This window comes from Peromyscus californicus, unplaced genomic scaffold, assembly GCF_007827085.1.
Source record: "Peromyscus californicus insignis strain IS unplaced genomic scaffold, ASM782708v3 Scaffold_4__1_contigs__length_199733344, whole genome shotgun sequence".
Lineage (NCBI taxonomy): Eukaryota > Metazoa > Chordata > Mammalia > Rodentia > Cricetidae > Peromyscus > Peromyscus californicus.
In genome coordinates this window covers 172,441,526-172,464,057 of record NW_026294562.1, presented here as the reverse complement: position 1 = coordinate 172,464,057, position 22,532 = coordinate 172,441,526, and the positions used below count along the sequence as shown (strand labels likewise).

The window sequence follows — 22,532 nt, the reverse complement described above, 5'->3', positions numbered from 1 at the left end:
CACCTACCACAAGTTCTGCCTCTACCTCCTGTCTCATCCCTTTAGCCTCTGGCCAGATCCAGGTTCCACCCTGTTCTCCCTAGGCACTGGAGAGGCCACCACCTGGTGTACTGACAGAAATTCCAGTCTCACACCTCCAGCTCTGGTCCCTGCTCTGCCTTAGCCCATCCCTGGCACTAACACAGCCAGTGGTCCTCCACTTATGCACGCACGCACGCACGTACACACCAAGTTCCTCACTCTACCTGGGGCTCACCTCCTCATCTCCTTCCAGCCTTACAGCTCCCCTGGCGGTACAGTACAGCGTGGGTCTTCTATTTGGGCACCTAAACGTGGTGATGCACCTCCAGGCCTCTCTGACTTTGCACAGGCTGAAACCCTCTCACAACCTGTACTGCCACCTAGTGCTCTTCCAAGGACCAGCGCCAGTGGCCCCTTCTCTGGAAATTCTTTGCTGACCATGCCAATCCCCCAAAAAGATTCCTGTGCCTCCCTACCCCTTCACGCCCTTGACCACCAATGCCTGTCCTTCCCTCTAACCCGAGCTCCCTTGAGGACAGCGCCCAGGTCTGACTCATCTTGATCACCACAGTCCCCAGCTTCAGGCCTGGCACACCAGAAGCCTAGGAAATGTTTGTTAAGTGATGAGTGGGTGAGTGAGTGAGCGCTGAGTGAATAGATGACTATAAAGAGAACCGCGAGTGAATTCACGACAGCAGGAAGTGACGAACCGAGGGATGCGCAGGACAGGTAAGGAACATAGAATCGATAGGTGCATTTCTGAGGTTGCGCATCCCTGAACTCAGTTTCTCCAATAGCGACCTCCCTCAACGCCGCCGCTGCAAGCTATGTCCAGAACCCCAGTACTGGTCATTCGGGAAAGGACTTACCGGGACCAACCAGATGAGCTCGTTTCCTCGGGAACCCCTTCGGCCTTTAGCCGACCCGACCCGAGCCCTACGAGGCAGGTTCCCTGTCTATTGGCAGATTGGCCTAAACTAGCGGAGAATGACGTCTTTCAGAGCCTATCGCTGTCCAACCTGGACTGCAGCCCCGCCCATTCAGAAAAGCGCCCATAGGGAGCGTCAGGTCCTCCTCTGGAGAGCGCGAAGGCTGCTGAGGGCATAATCGGAATGGCCAAGAATAGGGTTTTTAGCCTCTGGAACCTGGGGTGTTTCCAGGCGTTCTAATTCTTCTTTTTTCTCCCCTCCTTTTCCCCAGTACTGGGGATTGAACCCAGGCCTTTCCGTATGCTACACAAGGTTTCTACTACCGGGCACTGAACCTCAACCCTTCCTTATTTTGAAACAGCATCTCACTAAATTACACAGACAGGGCTTGAACTCACTATGTTACCCAGAGTGGCCTCTGATTTGCGTTTAGGATTGTAGACTTGCATCATACCCAGCTGCAGTCCTTGGGTCTTGGTAAAAAGAAGCCACACTCCTTGATCCTAAAGGAGCAAGGGCACTTAGGACCCAAGAGGGAAGAAATTCGTGGTCAGGATTTTTGTGTCTGAGGGTCCAGAGAATTAGGAACCTAAAAAATAGGAGTCCAGGAATTTGAACTCCAGGGTCCTATGAGTCACTCTGGTTTACCTGCTCTGGATGACAGATCTGGGGTTCAGGATTTTATGAGGCTGTTTGTGGGGTTGGGGCCATGCCTCACCCCCAGGCAAGATTTCTGAGGCCTGAGGTGGAGCACAGACTACAAGGGAGGTAGGAGGGGATCTCTAGCCTGGATGTCATTCTTACCTGTGTCCCTACCAAGAAAGTCAGGGGCAGAGCTTGCTGAAACAAAGAATGGGAGGGGGTTGGGGATTTAGCTCAGTGGTAGAGCGCTTGCCTAGCAAGCACAAGGCCCTGGGTTCGATCCTCAGATCCAAAAAAAAAAAAAAAGAATGGGAGGAGCCTTGAGGATAATGTGGAGACAAGGAAAAAGGAACACAAAGACACCAAAGAAGAGATAAAAACAATAAAACAATAATAACAGTTCTCTTGTACTGAGTTTACTGAAGCCTGGGTTCTGTACTGAAGCATTCACATAATTATTCCGTGTCTTCCTCATAGTCCTAAGCGATTGGAGCTTAATTAGTGTTGTCATTATTATTATTATCCTCATTTTACAAGTGAGAAAATTGAAGTCCAGTGCAGGACAATCAAGATAGAGATATAGGTAGGGAAAAAATACAGATGTAAAAAGAACACAACACAGATGAAAACAAGATGAATGGATAAGGCAGGCCCAGAAAGAAAGAGGAAATGACCTACAGCAAACAAAGGGGAGGGAATGTGAGAGCTAGGGCTCCATGAAGTGGCAGACAATACCACCGCAGGAGACTAGGACTCAAGGGAGACAGAGCCAAAAGATGAAGACTTCCAAGGATTTTTCTTCCCTGACTCCCATGGTTTCAGCCTTGTCCAAGCCTTCTTGCTGTTGGTGCTGAGCCAAGTTGGGGTCAAAAATAGTGATTAAGAACAGGCAAGTATGTCATTATGCCAGCAGGAGATAAGAAAATGTTTCATGGGGGTACCTCAGTCTGGGAGGGGCCTTTGCCTCACAGCCTCTGCTCTCTAATTTGGATAGAGCTCATACCTCAGAGAGGACTAGGGACAGGCCTTCCCTCTCCTAATCTGTCTCTCCATCACTTAGAACTGTTGCTGTAACACATTATGAACACATGTGAGGACCTCCCTTCAGACCTCAACACACTTCAGAGACTCCATAGATGCATAGGATGGATGGACGGACAGACGGATGGACAGATGTCCACATCTCTCCAGGAAGCTCTTCCCCACCCTGCCATTACCCCCTGTGCTGCCATCATACTCCTTAGAGTCTCCCTGGCCACACCATCTTTTCTCCCCTTCCCTTTCATCCTGTGCTTCTCCATAAGCCACTGGACCAACCAACCCCAGTGAGCAGAAACTGGAGCTTATTTTGGGAGCACTCAGCTTCCAGCAGTCCTCAGGGACTGAAAGAGGTGTCCCCAAGACTCCTGCTTCAGACACACTCCCAGCACCTCAGTCAGAGACACAAGATCACACCAAATGTGAGCCCTCACAATACAAGTTAGGTGTGAAAACTTACTATGTCAGCACCCACAGAGCACATATAGCATCCTATGAACACAAACAAAACATGGCCCCACAACCACAGAATCAGCTGCACTGACAGAAATATCCTCCTAACACAGGCAAAACAGACACCCCAGTGGTGCAATTACGTGACCAGCCACCAATAAGCTTGCTGGAAGGAGCATGAGCAAGAGACTTGGTTGTGTTCCTTGTTGTATCCAGAGCAACAGGCTGAACACATAAGCACCACTGTCATTACCACAAGCACGGTGTTTCCTGCCTGTGTCCACGTACAGTTCCAAGCCTTTCACACCAAACATCTTTGCTCCAACCTCTCAACAATGCTATTTGACACAATCAGTCTCACAGATGGAAAAACTGAGGTCAAGAGAAGTTTGACAAACGTGTTCCAAGTTATCATAGCCGGCGGCAATGGTGGGGGAGGGGAGACTGACAACCTGAGTTTGATCCCTGGGACCCACATGGCAAAAGGAAAGAACTGGCTCTCCTATGTTGTCCTCTGACCTCTACACATGTGCCATGGCACACACAAGCAAATAAATAAAAGTAATAAAATAAAGAAGCGATCAGGATTAAAACCCAGGCTCCCAAGCTCAACAGTCTATGACCTAAGGTCATGTGCCAATCAATAAAGATATATCATAGCTGGGTACACTGGTACATGGCTGTGATCCCAGCACCGAGGCAAGATGATTGCAAGTTCAAGATGAACCGGGGCTGTACGGCGAATTCTAGACACACACACCCCGCCCCCACCGGGCTATATGGCTGTTTGTTGTATGACTTTCCTGAGGAAAGGCAAGAAAACTATCTATTTACTCCTCAATTGAGAGAGCACAGACAGACCAAAGAACGATTCTACCAGGAATAACTTGGCAAAAATAGATAAATTTAGTGGGGTTACTTACATGTCCAGAGTGGCCTATGGAGGAGAACCATTGAAAGTCCCACCCTCCGTCAATGCCTGCCTCTTCCATATGTTAGCATTTCTAGGGGTATGTAGAGCTGGGGCAAGAGGGAATGGTGACTGGAATTTCAGGGGAGTCTTGGGGTGATCTCATGACAGTTTTGTGACCTTCTTCACCCTCGCAAAGGGAATGTTAATAACCCCCTTCCCTTAGGCCTAGATGTCTACTACCGTTGCCATGACATCCGGCCAAGGTCTCAGGTCACCGCAGCTGCTCTGCTCCACGATGGCAATGGGCACATCAGTACTCGAAGAAGGGTCTGCGAAGTTCCTCATCTGGTAAAGAGACTTGCTGAGTGACCCTGCCGACCTGGGTTGACCTGAGTTGACCTGAGTTGACCCTAGTTCCATCCTTGGAAACACATGCTGCCCTCTGGCTTCTGCATGTACACTTATTTATTTATTTTATTATTTGTGTGTGTATGAGTGCGCTGTGCACGGAACAAGCATATGAAGGTCAGAGGTCAACTTATAGGAGTTAATTCTCTTTCTACCACGTGGATCCTAGGGATTAGACTTGGCAGCAAGTACCCTTAGCGCTGAGACATTTCACTGGTCCAGTATTAATTTTCTAAAAGAGTCAAAGAAACAGCTTACACTACAGTAGTGGCACTTTGTCTCAAAAAAACACCAACAGCCAGGCGGCAGTGGTGCTCTCCTTTAATTCCAGCACTCCGGAGGCAGGGCCAGGAGGATCTCTGTGAGTTCCAGGCCAGCCTGAGCTACAGAGCAAGGTCCAGGACAGGCACCAAAACGACGCAGAGAAACTCTGTCTCGGGGAAAAAAAAACCCACAAACAAACCAACAAAAGCAGAGAGTGGTGGTACCCGTGCACAGCGCCAGCACTCAGGAGACTGAAGCAGGAAACCTATTGCCAGCTCAGGCTACCTAGTATGTTCAAGCCACACTGGTGGGTTTAAGACAAGCCTGGGATACATGAGGTAGTGCACAGAACCAACTAAGCAGGGCTGGTAGGGGCTCACAGAGGCTGAAGGGGCAATCACGGAGCCTGCAGGGGTATGCTCCAGGTCCTCTGAATACATGCCATGGTTATTAGCTGAATGTTTCTGTGGGACTCCTGACAGTAGGAGTGGGGGTGTCTCTGACTCTTGGGACCCTTTTCTTCCTACTGGTTTGCCTTGTCGAGCCTTGATCTGAGGGTTTTTGCCCAGTCTTATTGTACCTTGTATGGTGTTTGACTGATATCCCCGGGAGGCCTACTCTTTTCTGAAGGGAAAGGGGAGGAGTGGATCTGGGGGTGATGGGGACTGGGAGGAGTGGAAGGTGGGGGGAGATTGCAATCAGAATGTATTGAAAACAAAAAGAAAAGAAAAGAAAAAAATCCTGCCTAAAAGAGTTATTTTTAAAAGTCACATACAGTCACATAACCACACAGAGAGACACAACACACCCAAACCAGGCAGTGAGTGGCACACCTAAAGCTCCCCAAGTCCCTCCTGTTCTGCTGGGTTGGTCCTCAAGGAAACAGTAGGCTTAGGATGGAAAGGGGGGCCCCCACTTGCTCTCTCAGCCAGACTGGTTCCACCAGGGCCATGGATGGCCTAACCTGTCTGGCTTGTGAAACTCATGTTGGGCAACTGGGCTCAAATGTGGATGCCTGAATTCTGGGGAGAGATGAGTTGGAACACCTGACTCTGGTGTCCTGAGGGGGCAGGGGGCTGGGGTGCCAGGCACACTTTGAGGGAGGGGAGGAGACTGGGACCTGGGCATCCAGGCTCTGGGAAGGCAGGGCCACACCCCTACTGGGTTTTGCTGTTGAAGGCAAAGCTCCAGTCATGGTGAATAAAATACATGAAGCCCAATGCAATCTGGATTTCCAGTAAATAATAAGATTCTGTTTTAACAGAAGTATGTTCCCATGTAACAACATTGGCAATATATTCACCGTTTCTCTGAAATTCCAAGTGAAGCCAAGTGTGGTGGTGCACACACATAATCCAGCCCTCATGTTGGGGCAGGAAAATCCTAAATTCAAGGACAGCCTAGGCTTCATTTTGAGATGCTATCTCAAAACACAACTGGACTTTCGGGAGCCAGTGAGATGGCTCAGCAGGAAAAGGCACTTACTGCTGAACCCTAACAACCCGAGTTCAATCCTAGAGAACCAAGTCCCCCAAGTGGCCCTCTGACCCCAGTTCACACATTAATGTGTGCACATATACAATTTTAAAAGGGGGGTACTGGAGAGATGGCTCAGAGGTTAAGAGCACTGGCCGTTCCTTCATAGGTCCCAGGTTCAATTCCAAGCACCCACATGGTGGCTCACAGCTATCTGTAACTCTAGCTCCAAGGAAGAATCTAGCACCCTTTTCTGGCCCTCCGTGGGTAGCAGGCATGCTCATGGTACACAAACATACATACAGGCAAAATATCTACACACACACACACACACACACACACACACACACACACACACACACACAAATAAGTAAATATAGAATTATATCAATAAATAAATAAATAGAGAAAGAAAGAAAGCCAGGCTGTGGTGGGGCATGCCTTTAATCTCAGCAGAGGCAGGCAGATCTCTGAGTTTGAGGCTAGCCTGGTCTACAGAGTGAGTTCCAGGATAGCCAGGGCTCCACAGAGAAACCCTGTCCCAAAACAAAACAAAAATTAAAAATGGAACCAAGCACTGTATATTTAATCTGTCCACCACTTAAGGGGGGACAAGGTCAAGCACCTCCTCTCTTCCTGCTTCTGGTTCTCTCCTCCGAATTCCCACTTCCAGCCACGTCACAACTTCCCCAGCCCCAGTGTCCTCGTCTGCATGAGTGGCTGTATCTAGTTGGGGGTCCTCAGGCTACATCAGCAAACCCAGGGACAACTCAGGTTGTCCCCTTGGGAGCCTGTGGTCCTCGGTTATGACTGACCCTGAGTCACTTGCAGTCCATTTTCTGTAGTATGGGGAAGGGGCCTTAAAAAAGGAGTGAGAGAGGGAGAAGACCTGTGATCCAAGACAGAAGCCCCACGATGGGGAGACACAGGCACGGGCTCTGAGAGGACAGAGACCAAGAAATGGGGACACAAACACGCACGAGTCAAAATGGTTGCAAAGATGGGGAACGAAAGGAAGGGACGTGACGGCTGGTGCTTGCAATCCAAGAACTCAGGAGGCTGAGGCAGGAGGATCACCGTAAGTTGAAGCTAGTCTAGCAACATAAGAGTAAAACCCTGCCTCAAAATAAAGAAATAGGCCGGGCAGTGGTGGCGCACGTCTTTAATCCCAGCACTCGGGAGGCAGAGCCAGGCGGATCTCTGTGAGTTCGAGGACAGCCTGGTCTACAGAGTGAGTTCCAGGAAAGGCACAAAGCTACACAGAGAAACCCTGTCTCCAAAAAACCAAAAATAAATAAATAAATAAATATAAAGAAATAATAAAAAGGAGGAAGGGAGCTAGCTGCGAACATAGCTCAGCTGGCAGACTGCTTGCCTAGCATAGACAAGTCCCTGGGTTTGATGCCCAGTCCCAGACAGACTCCATAATTTTGTTTGTGCATGCCCATAATCTCAGTACTTGGAGGTGGAGGCAAGAAATCCAAGGTCATCCTCAGCTACACAGGGAGTTGGAGGCCAGCCTGGGCTACATGAGAGCCTGTCTCAAAAGCAAAAAAAAAAAAAAAAAAAAGGAATGAAGGAGAAAAGGAGGGAGGGAGGGAGAGGGAGGGAGGGAGGGAAGGAGGTAGAGGGAGGGAGGGAGAAAGCACAGGATTAATTTAGAGCTGGACAAAGACATGGCAATAAGGAGACAGGCACTCAAAAATGAAGTGGGAAATGTCAACCAAATATGTAGGCCCCACACCAGAAGACAGAGACGCACAAGCAAAATGATGCTCGCTGCTGCTGTGGATCTGGGGACAAAGCGAGTCGGCCATTTGGGTGCTGCCAAGAGACAAAGGTTTGGGCCCTAGAGTGTTGGGTATGTGGAGAAAGCTGGGATCGCAGGCCAGGCGTCGGGTGATCGCCATACACTGTGGTGTGGTGACACAGCCTTCTCTAGAGGTGACACCCCAATTTTCTGGTGCCTCCTATATTTTGGGGGTGACACCCATGGTAGGAACCCCACCCAACTCTAACGCCACTTCCCTGTTGAGTCACCCACAACCCTGTCAGGCCTGTTGGGAGAAAACTTTGGTGAATCAAGTATCCATACCCTTCACCCCTGAAGTCCAGTTCATTGGAAACTTGGATCTAGCTCTCTAGGAACACACAGTCTAGACAAGGGACATCAGGGTCTAGATCCTCCTTTAGATTAAGACACCCAGGCTCAGTTCTTCTCCCTCAAACACACAGGTCCCAACCCAGCCCATCTCCCTCAGTTCAGGGGTCCAGACTCTTCCCTCAGACCCATGATGCAGATCCCAACTTCCCCGCCTTGTACTCAGATCTCAGCCCTCCTCCTCCAGACCCATGAGCCAAAGCCCCAGCCTGCCTCCCTCAGACTCACATTCCAGACCACCCCCTCAGGTTAGAAACAGAGCCAGGCACACCCTGGCCTTTCTCGTCAGTCCCCAGCCTCCTCCCTTCCCATTTGAAGTGGAGATGAGGTGTGCTTATTTACTTTGGTCCCCATATGAATCACTCCCTAAAACACACTGCCCACCCCAAACCCCGTGTCTCCAGGCCTTGAACAGAAAGAACAATGCCCCTTTTTCCCCCTCAACACGACAAAATCACTCAGCAAGATGAGACGGTACTCAAAGGAAAACCCACTCTGTACAGCAGACCAGGCCTTCCCCTCACCTCCCTAGCCCCTCACTCCTTCCCTACCTCACTGGTCCCTTAGCCCTGCCCTCAGCCACAGGTCCTTCTGTGCTCTCTCTCTCTCTCTCTCTCTCTCTCTCTCTCTCTCTCTCTCCAGATTTTACACGTTATTTCTCTCCAGATCTTACATGTCTATCTCTCAACATCTTTGTCTTCCCATCTCCATCTCTCAGTCTCCTCTCTCCCATCATCCATTTCCCCGCCTCCCTTCGGTCCCTGTGTCCCCACACCCTCCTCATCTCCATCTTCCCTCTCTTTGGGACCTCCATGCTTTTCGAATATCCTCCATCCCTGACTCTCTATCTCGCCCCGCTCTGGTTTCTACATCTGCCCCAGGTCTTCAGTCCTGAACGATGGAACAAGAAGGGAAGAGGGGTGTGGGGAATGGAGAGAAGGTGGAAAATCCAGGCGGAAAGGAAGAGGGTCAGGCAGACCGGCTGGGCTCCCTAGGCATCTCTGTCAGAGCCCCGCCCAAGGCTGTGTGGCCTGGCCCATATAAGCAGCTCCTGGCCTGACACTGAGAACTTAGCGTCTGCGAGTCACCAAGAACCTCTGTCTCCACCTCCTCACGTGGGTCTGCAGGTAGGAGCACCTTCTCTCCCCAAAGCCTCTGCTCTCAGGCAGGGCCCCTTGGCTCGCTCTCTCCTCCACCTACCTGGTTCACAGTCTCCTTTCTGTCTCTTGACTTTCAGTCTCTTGACTGTCAGTAACTGGGAATCTTGTTCTCTCCCAACGCCCCATCTTCCCAGTCTTGCCTGTCAAACCCAAGTGGTACTGAGCTGAATTTAGAAATTCTGGGGCGCAGCACCCAATCTCCTAGCCTGTTTGGCTTGGTCTATCAGACACAGTACACTTGTCTTCATCTCTGAGCCTATGGCCCTCGGTGAAATTGGCTTGCAGAGGCAACAAAGCACTTTACACTTGTGGGTTTCACTAGCAATGTCTCGTGGGCACCTGGCTCAGAGCTCTTTCCCACCTTGTCTCTGCCACACCTGTCCCTGTCTCTTGCTCTCTCTGCCTCTGCTCCAAGAAGAGTCCTCTGGGGTCTGTCGGGCAGTGGTTTAAAAGATGGGCGACTTGTTCGCCCCACCCTATCCCTCCTAGCTAACAGGCTAACACAGCCTCTTTCTCTTCAGCTCCCTTCCCTCGAGAGTCCAGCCACCCCACCCCAGCCCCACTGCCCTAGTCCCTTGCCCAGTATCCAGCATCCCTTGGACAGACTCCGTTGCGGTAGCTGTTGCCGTAGCCATCCCCTGCAGCCGTCCACACAGCAGCCACCTCCTCAGGGCCAGCGAAATGCAGTTTGAGATGCACGACAACGTGAAAGGCAAAGGTGGGATCACTGGATGGACCAACAACCTTCCAGGTGCCAGGCAGGAACCTGGCTACCTCCCTCCCCTGGGCACCCTGGCTTCGAAGATAAATGGCACCTGCTTCTACCCCAGAGGCCCCTGAAATGCTGGAGCCCAGTCGTGAAGGAGGAGGTGGTCGCAAGTCCAGGCTCTGCCCAACTGTGGTGCCCACTTTTTCTCCCAACCTTGGCTCAACCAGATGTATAGTTGGCAACAGCAACAGGGACAGACTAGGGGTGATGATGACCAAATGTGACAGATGGGAATGGGAGGGGTACAGTGATGTTTCCTCAAGTGGGCGGCCAGGTGGCCTGCCCAGACTGCCCGGCAGAAGGAAGGGTGGCAGGGATGTGGTGGGCCGGAAGGCCCTGCGAGGATGCCTGCTGACCCTCTTCTCCTACCTCCACAGCCATGTCTTATCCAGTGACCAGTCAGCCTCAGTGTGCCAATACCTGCTACCAGACACAGCTCAGCGATTGGCACACGGGCCTCACCGACTGCTGCAACGACATGCCCGTCTGTGAGTGCCCAAACTCCTCCAAACCCTTTCTATGCCTTTCAACCTCCGCCTTTGTGGGGCTCTGCAATCTTCACTCTGCCTGGGATCTCACCATCTAGCCCCCAGCCTCCTTCCTCATGGTGACCTCACTCCCTCTCCAGCCGCTAGTCCTCCCCACTCCGGACCCTGATTACTTTGGTTCTTTGGGTTTCCTTCTCTACACCTGTCCTCCGGGGACCCTCATCCCCTCCGTGTGCCCTCCCCCGGGGACTAGCACAGCGGTCCGGACCCTGACCGTCCCGCCCCGTCCAGGTCTGTGCGGCACTTTTGCTCCACTGTGCCTCGCCTGTCGCATCTCTGACGACTTCGGGGAGTGCTGCTGCGCGCCGTACCTGCCCGGAGGCCTGCACTCTCTGCGCACAGGCATGCGGGAGCGCTACCACATCCAGGTACGTGCCAATCCAGGATCACCGGGACTGAGCACTGGGGACCCGCGGCCTGGGACCCCAAAGCAAAGCTCCTGACCTCTATCGGTTTCTCTCTTTGCCACTCTCCAGGGCTCCGTCGGGCACGACTGGGCTACCCTCACCTTTTGCCTGCCCTGCGCCCTCTGTCAGATGGCACGGGAACTGAAGATCCGCGAGTAAGGACGTCCTCTCCGGGAGTCCTTGGTCACGCCTGGCCTCCTGGGGAGGGGGGTGCTCTTTGGAAAGCCTGTCCCACTGACCCTGTGCCACCGCCAAAAAAAATACACCCACAATAAAAACCGGAAAACCAACCCCGCCTACACGCTTTTTATTGTCGCAGGAAAGGAATCTGGGTGCAGTGGGAGGTTTGCTGAGGGAGGTGGGATGCATGAAGGATGTCTAGGTGTATCACACAAGACTGGTTTAATAGGACAGGCTGCAGAGATGACTCTGCTGAGTCTCCCTGTAGGCATCTCACAGAGTGAAACCATTAGCCCTGAAGCTGCAGATGGCCTATCTGAACCTCTACTACATCCTGAAAATATTCAAAGCAAGAAAGCAAGGTGCTGGAGCCTACTCTAATCCCAGCAGCATGCTAAGACAGGAAGTTTAGGAACCGGGCTGCCTGGGGTGCATGGTATGAGGCCAGCCTGGCCACACACTGAGACCCTGCCTCAAATAAAAAAGCTTTTAAAATGAAGAGAAAAAAAAAAAAAAAAGACACTCTTCAAACAATGCTGTCCCCTGTTTAAGATCTATAGACTCTTTTTAAAAGACTTTTAGGCCAGGTGGTGGTGGTGCACTTCTTTATTCCCAGCACTCGTTGAGGCAGAAGCAGGCAGATCACCGAGTTCAAGGCCAGCCTGATCTACAGAGCTAGTTCCAGAACAGCCAGGGCTACACAGAGAAACACTGTCTCAGGGCGGGGGGAGGTGTTAATTTTATGTGTATGTGCAAGGGTGTTGTACCTGCACACACCATGTATGATGCCCAGAGAGCAGGAGAGGACGTTGAGTCCCCTATAATCAGCCTCCATACAAGATGGGCCTTTGGGGAAAAGACCCCCAAAGGTTGTCCTGACAAGCTAACCCATCATACTCCTTAACTCAACATGGTGATATTCACTGCCAAAGGAACTAATTGAACATGCTTGGGTCTCAGAGTTCCTGGATCCAGTCTTAACCTTGCCACTTCTGTGTTATTTTTATTGAGTTTGTAAACCTTTCTGAGCCTGTTTTCTCCTCTGAGGGTAGCGGTTCCTAATTTGTAAAAAAAAAAAAAAAAAAAAAAAACTATTCTGGAGGGATGGCTCAGCGGTTAAGAGCACTGGCTGCTCTTGGGGAGGACTTGGGTTTGGTTCACAGCACCTATATGGCAGCTTACAACTCCCCGTAACTCTTCCAGGGGATCTGAGGCCCTCTTCTGGCCTGCCTGTGCACCTGCACTCACGTGCATCTATACATACACATAAATAAATTTTTAAAAAGTCAAGTTTATGCTCACACCTCAGAGGGTAGGAGTCACCATCTTCTCATAAAGGCAAAACTCATGGGGCCAGTGACGTCTGAAAACCCCATGTCACTCATGAGCCACATGGGAAACTTGAACATCTCCCAAGTCTAATCTGCCATGTCCTTGGCTGTGCACTGAAGAAGTGACTTGTGTTGGGGTAAGCATACAGAGAAGGTGCACTGCTGAGCACCTGCAGCAAAAGATCCATGCCGGGGTGAGGCTGAGGGCAGAGATCTCAGGTCCAAACCTGCCCTCATACTGAGGTTTTGGCAAAGCCAGGGGCTGAAGGCTAAGATGGTTAAGCATGGTGCTTTTACAGCTTTGATGCTGGGTATGCTTCAATCAGAGAATGCCCATCCGCACCCAGCTGTCACACTGTTCAGTGTCTTCCCAGCTGCTGCCCTCACCAGCACTACCAGTTCTCCATGCTCAGTTCCTCCAGTTGAAATAGTATGGTTTCTGTGTTCTATACCCCAGGTTTTTCTTGTCTAATGACAATGCCTGGACACAAGCTGTCTGTTTCTTCCTGAGCCAACCTGTGTCAGGGACAAAGATGGCCCTGCCCACTGTTTCCCTCATCTCGCTTCTGGGGAACCAGAGATCCCGCTGTGGCATGCTTCCGTTGCCAAAGATGGGCAGAGCCAGGCTCAGGATACACGGTCTTGAGGTGGGACCGGGACAAGGACACAGGTTCCACTCACCCAGAACCCACCCCTCCCTCCCCTGCACAGAGAAGGCAACCAAGACTTCCCCACACTTTATTTGCTGCTTCAGCTGCTCTCCTGTTGTTGAGATGTTGACCCCTGCTATCTGACATGCACACAGCAGCAGGGGCCTCTCAGACTAGGGGAACCCCAGCAAGGGGAAGAAGCTGGGCCCAAGCCCCACCCCAGGGCCAAAACAGCACCTGGAAGTTGCAGTCTTGGGAAAGCAAGAGTCCCAAGCTCAGGGAGCTGCCTAGGATTGGGGGAAGGGAGTCCTCAAGGGTTAGAAGAGCTCCTTTGTCCAAAAAGGAGGTCCAGGTGGGAGCGGCCTGTGGGGAGAGCCCCAAAGACTCAAGAAAGAGAGCCAAGTGATGGTCCCTCCAGGGTCCCCCATCCCACTGCCACCCCACACCTGCCAGAGAGGATTGTGAGGCATCTCAGGCAGAGGACTTTCCTCTAAGGCTCCCTTGAAACAAGCCTGAATTTCCAGCCTCAGTGGTGATCCGGGTCTCACTCAGGTCACCACTGAACTCTGTCCCTCCAGCCCAGGGAAAGCAGTAGCAGCTGATTGCTCCTACCCCTACACACGAAAGGACACTACACTGTGTCTTCTCAGTAGCTGCCGGCCTTGGTTCACTACCCTGGATCCCTCCTGTTGAAATACTCAAAGTGCTTTCTGTGTGAAGCCCCAGGTAGACCTGACTCAAGCCCAAACCAGACTCTTCTGTTTTTCCCACAAGCCCCAGCCTGCCCCATCTTAGTAATGGCCTCACTGTGTGCCGATGGCCCAGGCTATAAAGTGGCCATTCTGGATATGTCCTCTTCCTCACCCTACCATCTGTACTGCTGTCCCACCCTGTCACTCACCCTGCACCTGATCCTGACTCACCATCGCCGCCACCACCCTCCTCCTGCCACCGTTACTCACCTGCAGCCTCTCCTGTCCCTCCAGCCCACTCTTCACTCCATAGCCGGGGTACTTCTTGAATAGACATAGCTCCTCATTCCCCACCACAGAACTGCCCAACAGCTTCCCACTGCTCTGAGAATAAAACCCAAGGTCCCAACTGTGCCCGGCCTCCTCTGACACTTGATCTGGGTTGCAGTGACCACGTTTCTGGTTCTCCTAATAGAACAAACTGGTTCCAGCCTCAGGACCTTCAGCCTTACAGTTTCCTCAACTCTGAATTCATTTCCCAGAGGTCTTCTCTCAGACCGTCGCCTTTCTCAGCCTGGTTTCTCCAAATGCCTAATTGCCTTTACCCACAATCCCTCGGTGTTAGACCTTGCTAATATTCTTCTTCTCTGAACCAGTGTGTGCATAAGTGTACGTGTGCATGTGTGTGTGTGTCTCCTTCCAAGAACCCAAGTCCCACCACATCAGGGAAGGTCCTCTCACCTACTGCTTTTCTCTGTGCTAGGCACAAAGCAGCAGCTCAATAAATCGTCACTAAATGCAGAAACAAAGGGGAACCCTGGGAAAAGGGAGCCAGAGGTTTCTGAGGACTGTCCAGAGTGGCCCCAACAGGTGACTTGGCGGCTGTGGAAGAGGACCCTTGACAGATCAAAGGGACATGCTAGTGAGATTGTCCTGGCTCAACAGTCCCTTCCGGCCTCCACCACCCCCATGCCCACTGCCTCCAGCACTCCCACTGCCCCCACAGTACTCATGCAGCCTATGCCGAAGCGTGACAAGGGCTGATCCAAGGCAGGCCCCATTGGGAGCATGAGGGCCCCCAGGCAGCTGGAGCAGCAGAGTAGCCACACCAGCCATGCCATCTTCTGTGGGCTCAAGAGTGATGGGTCCAGCTCGTAGGCCAGCTGTGGTAGCAGGGAGGGCTGGTGGGCAGCACCCCCCTCCCATGGGTCCCCAGGGCCCCCCAGCTCCTGTCAGCAGTAGGGGTGCTAGGAAAGGCTCAGAGCGGCGGAAGGCAGGAGGTGGGAGCCCAGCTGGCTTCCAAGCAGGGGCTGGGCCCATAGGGTCTGGAGGGAAGCAGACAGTGACCTTGGCAAAGGGGCGGCTGGCCATCTTGGTCATCTCCTGCAGGTGCCGACGCTGCTCTTGTCGCTGGTCCAGGGCCTGCTTGGCCTTCCAGAGGAGCACACAGAGTGAGAGGAAGAGGAAGAAGCAGGAGAAGAAGACGGAGAAGAAGACAAACAGGTCAATATGGGCCTGGTCTTGCCGGAAGAAGAGCAGGCCCTGTGAGTCTGCCGATCCATTGGCACCAGGCCCACTGGGATCTCCCACGCCCAGCAGCAGCAGGTAGAAGCGGCTTGATTTGAGGGCGTGGTGCTCGTGGGGGTAGGTGATCACCAGCCTGTCCCGCACACTTCGAACCACAAGCACTGCCGACGGTTCCGTCACTGTCACGTAGGTAATCAGGCCCCGGGGCCACACCTCCCGGACTCGTGGCTCTACCGGAGTACCCGGTCCACTCCCAGTCCCCAGTCCTCCTAGGTCCCCAGCCACCCTGGGTCCACCATCAGCAGGAGGTGGAGGAGGTGGGGGAGGTGGAGGAGGCTGGATATGTACAGTGTGGACACCTGTGTCAGGGGCCACTCGGACCACAAAGGTGTCATAGGAGGTGGAGACATAGAGGTCCACAGCACCGAAGGTCACATCTAGTGTCAGGCGAATGTCCACGTTGGTGAACTTGGGCTGCACACCAAAAAGTACTGTGCGGCCAGGACCCAGGGCCCGGCGTTTGGGCTCATGGAAGCAATTGGTCTGGGAAGTAGGGTCCAGGCAGCATTCCTGTTCCACTGAGATGAGTCGGTAACACTGCTGGCCACCTAGAGGGCTCCCATGGAATGACTCCCGGCACTTGGCGCACTGTGGACAGGGCAGGAGTAGAGGTGGCCATGAGGGCTGAGCTCAGTGCTGAGACCCTCAATTCCCAACAGCCACTGCACTGTGCTCCCAGCAGCACCCTCAGCCATAAAGAGTTCTGTGAGACCCTGGCTGTATATCCTCACTAGCTATATGGCCCTCTGCCAGTGACCTGACCGCACTGAACTTGAGATGCGTCCTCTGCATTCAGATAGGAACCAAGGCTTGCTCGGGGAACTGAAATCATATCCATGGCCCCTGGCCTAGAGGGGGCCAGCCAGCCCAACCACCCGCTTCTTCTGAACTGCCAGGCACACGCCCATCTCGGGGTCTCTACACCAGCTGATCCTCTCTGCCTAGATGGCTCCACAGGTCCACTTACCTGTCACAGTCACTTCTGCCTTAAGTGTCACCTTCTTACCAAGGCCTTCTTCAGTCCTGACATCATACCTATCACTTCTAGTGTTTTTATCTGTTTGTTTTGCTTTTTGAGACAGAGTGTTGCTGTGTAGCCCAGGCTGGTCTTGAACTCTTCATCTTCCTGCTTCAGCATCCAAAGCACTGAGTTCACAGGCATGAGGCATTACACCCCCCTCTGCTGAAGCTTTTCTTCTAACCTTACCCCATCACCTAAACACCATGTTCTTGCTTGTTTGGCCACCACCTGACCTCCTCCTCCAGAATGTTACTCCCAGAGGACAGACATTGTGCTTGTTTTGTTATCTACAGGGGCTCCAGGACTTTGCATGGTGTCTGGCATATACTGGATGCTTAATGAGCATATGTGAAATGAATACAAGGATGGAGGGATAGAGGCAAGCTATCACAACTCCTGTAACTCAGCAGGAACCACTCCAGTCCATACAGGCTCTCCTCAACTAGCCACTGTGGCCGAGATAGGACATTTAGTGTCCCTGGGCCTCTTCTTCTCATGTCTACATTCCACCAAAGGCCCTGCGAGGCCTTGACAAGCCTTCCACACCTGGGCTAAGCTACTGCCTCCAAAGCACAGCATGCAGCTCACCACATACTGGCAATTACTGCCATAATTATTAGAACCAAATAAACACTACTTGGAGAGGTCAACAGAGAATGGAGAAAGTCTGTACTGATCTCCAGCCCACTCTAGCAAAGACCAATAGATATTTCTGACACTGTTGAGGGTTTTATTTTTGTTTTTTGGTTTTCCTTTTCCTGGACACAGCAGCATACATCTATAAACCTAGTATAAGGGGACTTACTGCTCTACCACTGAGCCACATCCCCAGACCCTCACTGGGGGATTCTAGGCAAGTGCTCCATCATAGAGGCGTGCTTCTAGGCCCTCAATGGGCTTTCTGTGTGTGTGTGTGTGTGTGTGTGTGTGTGTGTGTGTGTGTGTGTGTGTGTAGTATATGTGTGAGTGAATTTTTTGCATGTGCATATGTATGTGCAAGCATATTTAAGGATCCAAACTTAGGTCCTTTTTGGTTTGGGTTTTGGTTTTTCAGAGACAGGGTTTCTCTGTGTAACAGTCCTGGCTGTCCTGGAACTCACTCTGTAGACCAGGCTGGCCTTGAACTCACAGAGATTCACCTGCCTTTGCCTCCCAAGTGCTGGGATTAAAGGCGTGCGCCACCGTGTCTGGCTACAAACTTAGGTCTTAATGCCTGTATAGCAGGCACTTGCTGACTGAACTATCTCCCCAGCATCCCCAATGGACCTTTCAATCATCATTCATCAGTAAAGCAAAGTTTCTGGTCTGGGATGGAAAGGGCGGAGATCAACGAGGCTTGTGAAACTGCTGCGTTTGGGGTGGAGCTACAACTCCACTGACAGACAGTTATGTTCCTGGACATGAGAAGACCGAGTGAGACAGAAAGGGCCTGCAGAGGGTGGGCGGGAAGAGCAGGACACAGCAGCCAGCCAGCCTCGCTGCTTCGGAAAAGAGAAATGGACCGAAGGGGAATTTGGTTTTGTGTTAGGTTTTTTTAGACTGAGTCTTGCACCATGCAGGCCTAGAACTGACAATAATCCTCTTGCTTCAGCCTCCTAAGAACTAGAATTACAGGCTGGAGCCATCAGACCTGCTCCCAAAGGGGATTTAAATCTAAGTTTAGAATTAATGAGTGAGCCCCTTGTCAGCCTGGGGTCACCTCATGGGGAAAGCCATGTGCGAGAAAGCAAGCACAGCTAGCACAGAGGGGAGCGGAGTCAGCCACAGGACATCCTGACATCACTCTTGGAACTCCTGGATGCAGCCATTCCTAAACACAGGCCCCGGACCACACAGGCTCTTCTTGTTCTTCCTGCTGCTGCTTTGAGACAGGGTCTCATGTAGCCCAGGTTGACCTCACAATCTCTATGTAGCTGAGGCTAACCTTGAACTTCGGATCCTCCTCTCTCTACCTCCCAAGTGCTGGAGTCACATGCATGCCACCATGCTCAGTTTGTGCTGTTTTGGAGATCAAAGCCTGGGTTTACACATATGCTAGGCAAACTCTACTAGCTAAGCCACATCCTCAGACTGTACTGTTTTTGAAACAGTATCTCTCTATAACCCTTGAACTCAAGATCCTCCTGCCTCAGCCTCCTGAATAGCTGCCATGTGCCACTGTGCCCAGTCAGACCTGTTTTCAGACCTTAAGCTACTCTAGGTGGTTTCTGGCACTTGCAGCCTGCAATCTGACTGTCACGGTCAGAGACCCGAGGCCCACATTGGACTCTGCATGACTGCCCAGGGCTCAGCAAGTCTACACGATGCTCTCCATCCCAAACCAGACTCACAGCCACATGCTTGGTCCTGAGTCCCCTCAGCCCAGCTCTAGCCTCTTGCTCCGTGACACAGGAGCTGGCTCTTCCAGACCTACCTGGTACTTGTAGCAGTCTCGGCGGTCACTGGGAGAGCTGCCCTGGCAGCTGCCCGTCTCTGTGTTGTTCTGACACGGGCAGCCGGTCCCGTCTTGCTCATTGCAGGTGTCAGCATGGCCATTGCACTGGCATCTGAGGATGGAAGAGAGTAGAGGGTGAATGCCTGCGAAGTCCAGCTTCAGCAGGGTTCAGCACCCGAAGAGGAGGTGTGGAGTTGGCAGGGGAAGAAAGAGACAGATGGACATCTGAGGGTTCAGCGCCTCTCTCTCCCAACCAGAGGGATTCTTTATGTACGTAGCATATTGACTATGTAAGGCACTTGGCAAGCACCAGAGCCCCGGGTCTCCTTTTCACTCCCCACTAAATGTCCAGGGTGAAAAGGTCAACTACAAAACAGACAGTCTCATCTGAAACAACATCTTCAGACCGCTCTGTCATATCAGAAAGTTTCTCAGCACAGCATAGACCTTCTGCCTTTACAGCCCATGCCTAGGCTGCCTGCTCACAGGGTTACAATACGTTAGACAGTTTGAAATTATTTTTACCTTAACCAAGTTATGTGTAGAATCATTGGATGTTTCCTAAAATACAAGCTTTACAAAATATCTCATAATAAGCACTTAACTGGCTGATTATAGCATTTTTTTGTTCCTCAGTTTTCTAGTAGGGGCCTGTTCTTTTTATATGCTCCCAAAAAGGAAGACTCTGGTATCTCATTCTTTTTTTTTATTAACTCACACTATGCTTTTTTTTGTTTTTCGAGACAGGGTTTCTCTGTATAGCTTTGGAGCCTTTTCTGGAACTCACTCTGTAGACCAGGCTGGCCTTGAACTCACAGAGATCCGCCTGCCTCTGCCTCCCGAGTGCTGGGATTAAAGGCGTGCGCCACCACCGCCCGGCAACTCACACTATTCTTAGTCCCTCTATATAGGCTCCAGTAAAGCACAACAGATATACTTGTGACATCTTGTGTTCAGAGCTGAGTGAGACATATCTTAGAATCTGCCCTAGTGGTGCCACAGTCCTTGGGGCACAAGGACTGCTCTTCTTTCTGTGACTCTCCTTTCAGGCCATGACCCCTGTCTTCAGTTTCCCTCGGGAACATGAACGTATCTCCCCAGGGGCTGCATAAGCAGAGAAGTCCCCATTATGCCAACAACTGCTCCTCACAGTGAAAGCAGAAGCCTGATACCAGCAACTAACCTCTTGGCGAAGTTTTGCTGGAACTTTGTCAAGCAGCACCCTCCACCCTTGGGCTGGAGCCATCCCTTGTGCCGTGGCCTGTGCCGAATGCCCACGACCTCCAAGGCTCTCAGAGGTCAAGCCCACTGCCCCAGGCCACAGGACCCTTAGGTGACAATCAGCTTGGACTCCACAGTTTTTGGAAACTGTAGATGGGCAGGCACAGAAGGGAGGTGGTCTTGGGCTCCGCTCCCCTCCCAGCAGCCTTTTCTGACCCACTGTCTCCTTCCAGGTTTCTCTGAAGCCTGTGTTTCAGACTTCTGATGGGAGAAACCTCTCAACTGGGTTTGCCTCATTTTCCTCACCCCTTGTTTGGCCTCCAGCTCTCTTAAACTTCACTGGCTTCTGACTGACAAACAGCTAGGCAAGGGAGGTCTCGTTCCCAGCGTTCCTCCTAATGAGAAGGATAAGGGTCAAGTTCCTTCCTCTTACTTGGTGCATTTCCCGTCCAGGAGGAAGTAGCCGTGGAGGCAGCTCTCACATTTGTCGCCATAGCTGTTATTCTGGCAGTTGACACACACGGCTTCATCTTCACTAGGACCTTCTGTCACCCATTTTTCAATCTGACCAAGCAAGGACATAGAAAGACATGGCCCAGCCCTCCTCCCTCAGACCCAGGGGTCCAGGTCCAGCCCTCCTCCCTCAGACCCGGGGTCCAGGTCCAGCCCTCCTCCCTCAGACCCAGGGGTCCAGACCCAGCCCTCCTCCCTCAGACCCAGGGGTCCAGACCCAGGGGTCCAGGTCCAGCCCTCCTCCCTCAGACCCGGGGTCCAGGTCCAGCCCTCCTCCCTCAGACCCAGGGGTCCAGACCCAGCCCTCCTCCCTCAGACCCAGGGGTCCAGGCCCAGCCCTCTTCCCTTAGACTCAGGGTCTAGGCCCAGCCCTCCTCCCTCAGACCCAGGGGTCCAGGCCCAGCCCTGCTCCCTCAGACCCAGAGGTCCAGGCCCAGCCCTCCTCCCTCAGACCCAGAGGTCCAGGCCCAGCCCTCCTCCCTCAGACCCAGAGGTCCAGGCCCAGCCCTCCTCCCTCAGACCCAGGGTCCAGGTCCAGCCCTCCTCCCTCAGACCCAGGGGTCCAGGCCCAGCCCTCCTCCCTCAGATTCTGCAGTCCGAGCTCCATCCCTCCTCCCTCAGACCCGGGGGTCCAGGCCCAGCCCTCCTCCCTCAGACCCAGGTGTCCAGGCCCAGCCCTCCTCCCTCAGACCCAGGTGTCCAGGCCCAGCCCTCCTCCCTCAGACCCAGGGGTCCAGAACCCAGCCCTCCTCCCTCAGACACAGGGGTCCAGGCCCAGCCCTCCTCCCTCAGACTTAGGAGTGCAGACTTCATTCCCTCACCTCATCTGGATCCAGTGAGTACTTCTCTGGCTCCCTTCTGGCCATTTCTAGCTCTTTCCTGGAGACACACACATGACTGTTCCCTCGACAGAAGGCATGGCAGGGCCGGCAGGTCCCGCCTCCCAAAGCTGAACCCACAAATAGTGGGAGACACTGCTCACAGTGGGTACCCTGGTAACACAGGACAGTGCCATCAAAAGGGCTGGGGAAACATGGAACAGGGGACACAAGGGCCAGGCACCTGGTCTGGCCCATCCCAGCTGCACTGCAATTCAGCCCCCACTTAACTCGCTTACCCCAGCCCTTAAGCCCTGAGTGACAAAGCTTTCCATACATCCCCATCCACTACCACACTGCCCCCCAAATCTTTTCAGATCTCCCCAGAATAGGACTCTCCCATCCCTTCCCTACTCATGGCTTCTCAGGACTGGAAATAAACCTCAAGATGCCTCAGTACAAGGGCTGGGCGGAGCATTATCAGTGGAGTACTTGCCTAGAATCCACCAGTTAGGGGCTGGAGTGTGACTCAGGGGTACAGCACTTGCCTAGCATGTCAAACATCCTGGTTCCATCCCCAGCACCACCAAAATATACTTTAAAAATCAGTAAAAACCATTTCTACACACAGGCTGAGAGGCTCAGTCTCCAGGCCAGGGCCTGAGGTGCTAGCGGCAGGTCACATACCTTGGTGTGGTTCCGGCACAGCAGGCAGTGGTCCTGTGCCCCTACGCCTGCACACTCACTATGGCGGTTACAGCGACACTCTGTAGAGCAGTTGCGGCCGACAAAGCCAAAGTGACATTGGCAGTGATCGGGCTCTACACAGGAGCCGTTCACACAGCCCTGGGCACACACAGGGCGGCATAGGCCAGTCACACTGTGGGGGCAAGCAG

General features: G+C 52.5%; 2 protein-coding genes, 1 long non-coding RNA gene and 1 other non-coding gene across 15 annotated transcripts in view; 2 read left to right on the top strand and 2 right to left on the bottom strand.

Moving 5' to 3' along the window:
- The window catches only part of LOC128094230 (uncharacterized), a 49,845-nt gene extending 48,827 nt beyond the window's left edge, over nucleotides 1–1,018 (bottom strand). For 8 of the 11 annotated variants that reach the window (XR_008212901.1, XR_008212899.1, XR_008212893.1 and 5 more), the window contains exon 1: nucleotides 891–1,018. This is a non-coding gene — a long non-coding RNA (uncharacterized LOC128094230). Of the gene's footprint in view, nucleotides 1–245; nucleotides 816–890 lie in introns of those variants that run through there. The other 3 variants (XR_008212896.1, XR_008212897.1, XR_008212894.1) reach the window with 3 other exon arrangements.
- Nucleotides 1,019–1,814: 796 nt separating this feature from the next.
- Nucleotides 1,815–1,885, top strand: Trnaa-agc (transfer RNA alanine (anticodon AGC)). Its single transcript has one exon. It is a non-coding gene; the product is annotated as a tRNA-Ala (tRNA).
- Nucleotides 1,886–7,755: 5,870 nt separating this feature from the next.
- Cnfn (cornifelin) lies at nucleotides 7,756–11,920 on the top strand. Its single transcript, XM_052760857.1, has 2 exons — nucleotides 7,756–11,150; nucleotides 11,259–11,920. The coding sequence occupies exons 1-2, from the start codon at nucleotides 10,839–10,841 to the stop codon at nucleotides 11,346–11,348; spliced, it is 402 nt and encodes a 133-aa protein (XP_052616817.1). The 5' UTR covers nucleotides 7,756–10,838; the 3' UTR covers nucleotides 11,349–11,920.
- Nucleotides 11,921–13,424: 1,504 nt separating this feature from the next.
- Nucleotides 13,425–22,532, bottom strand: part of Megf8 (multiple EGF like domains 8) — a 57,923-nt gene continuing 48,815 nt past the window's right edge. For both annotated transcript variants that reach the window (XM_052760855.1, XM_052760856.1), the window contains exons 37-41: nucleotides 22,324–22,516; nucleotides 21,640–21,810; nucleotides 20,739–20,869; nucleotides 19,064–19,196; nucleotides 13,425–16,217 (exon numbers count right to left, since the gene is read on the bottom strand). In XM_052760855.1, coding sequence (XP_052616815.1) covers nucleotides 14,949–16,217; nucleotides 19,064–19,196; nucleotides 20,739–20,869; nucleotides 21,640–21,810; nucleotides 22,324–22,516 — 1,897 coding nt within the window. In that variant the 3' untranslated portion in view covers nucleotides 13,425–14,948. The remainder of the gene's footprint in view (nucleotides 16,218–19,063; nucleotides 19,197–20,738; nucleotides 20,870–21,639; nucleotides 21,811–22,323; nucleotides 22,517–22,532) is intronic.

Coding starts and splice junctions, on each gene's coding strand:
- Cnfn (XM_052760857.1), top strand. CDS start 10,839: ATGGTGACCTCACTCCCTCTCCAGCCGCTAGTCCTCCCCACTCCGGAC. Junction 11,151..11,258: donor GGGAGCGCTACCACATCCAG/GTACGTGCCAAT, acceptor GCCACTCTCCAG/GGCTCCGTCGGGCACGACTG.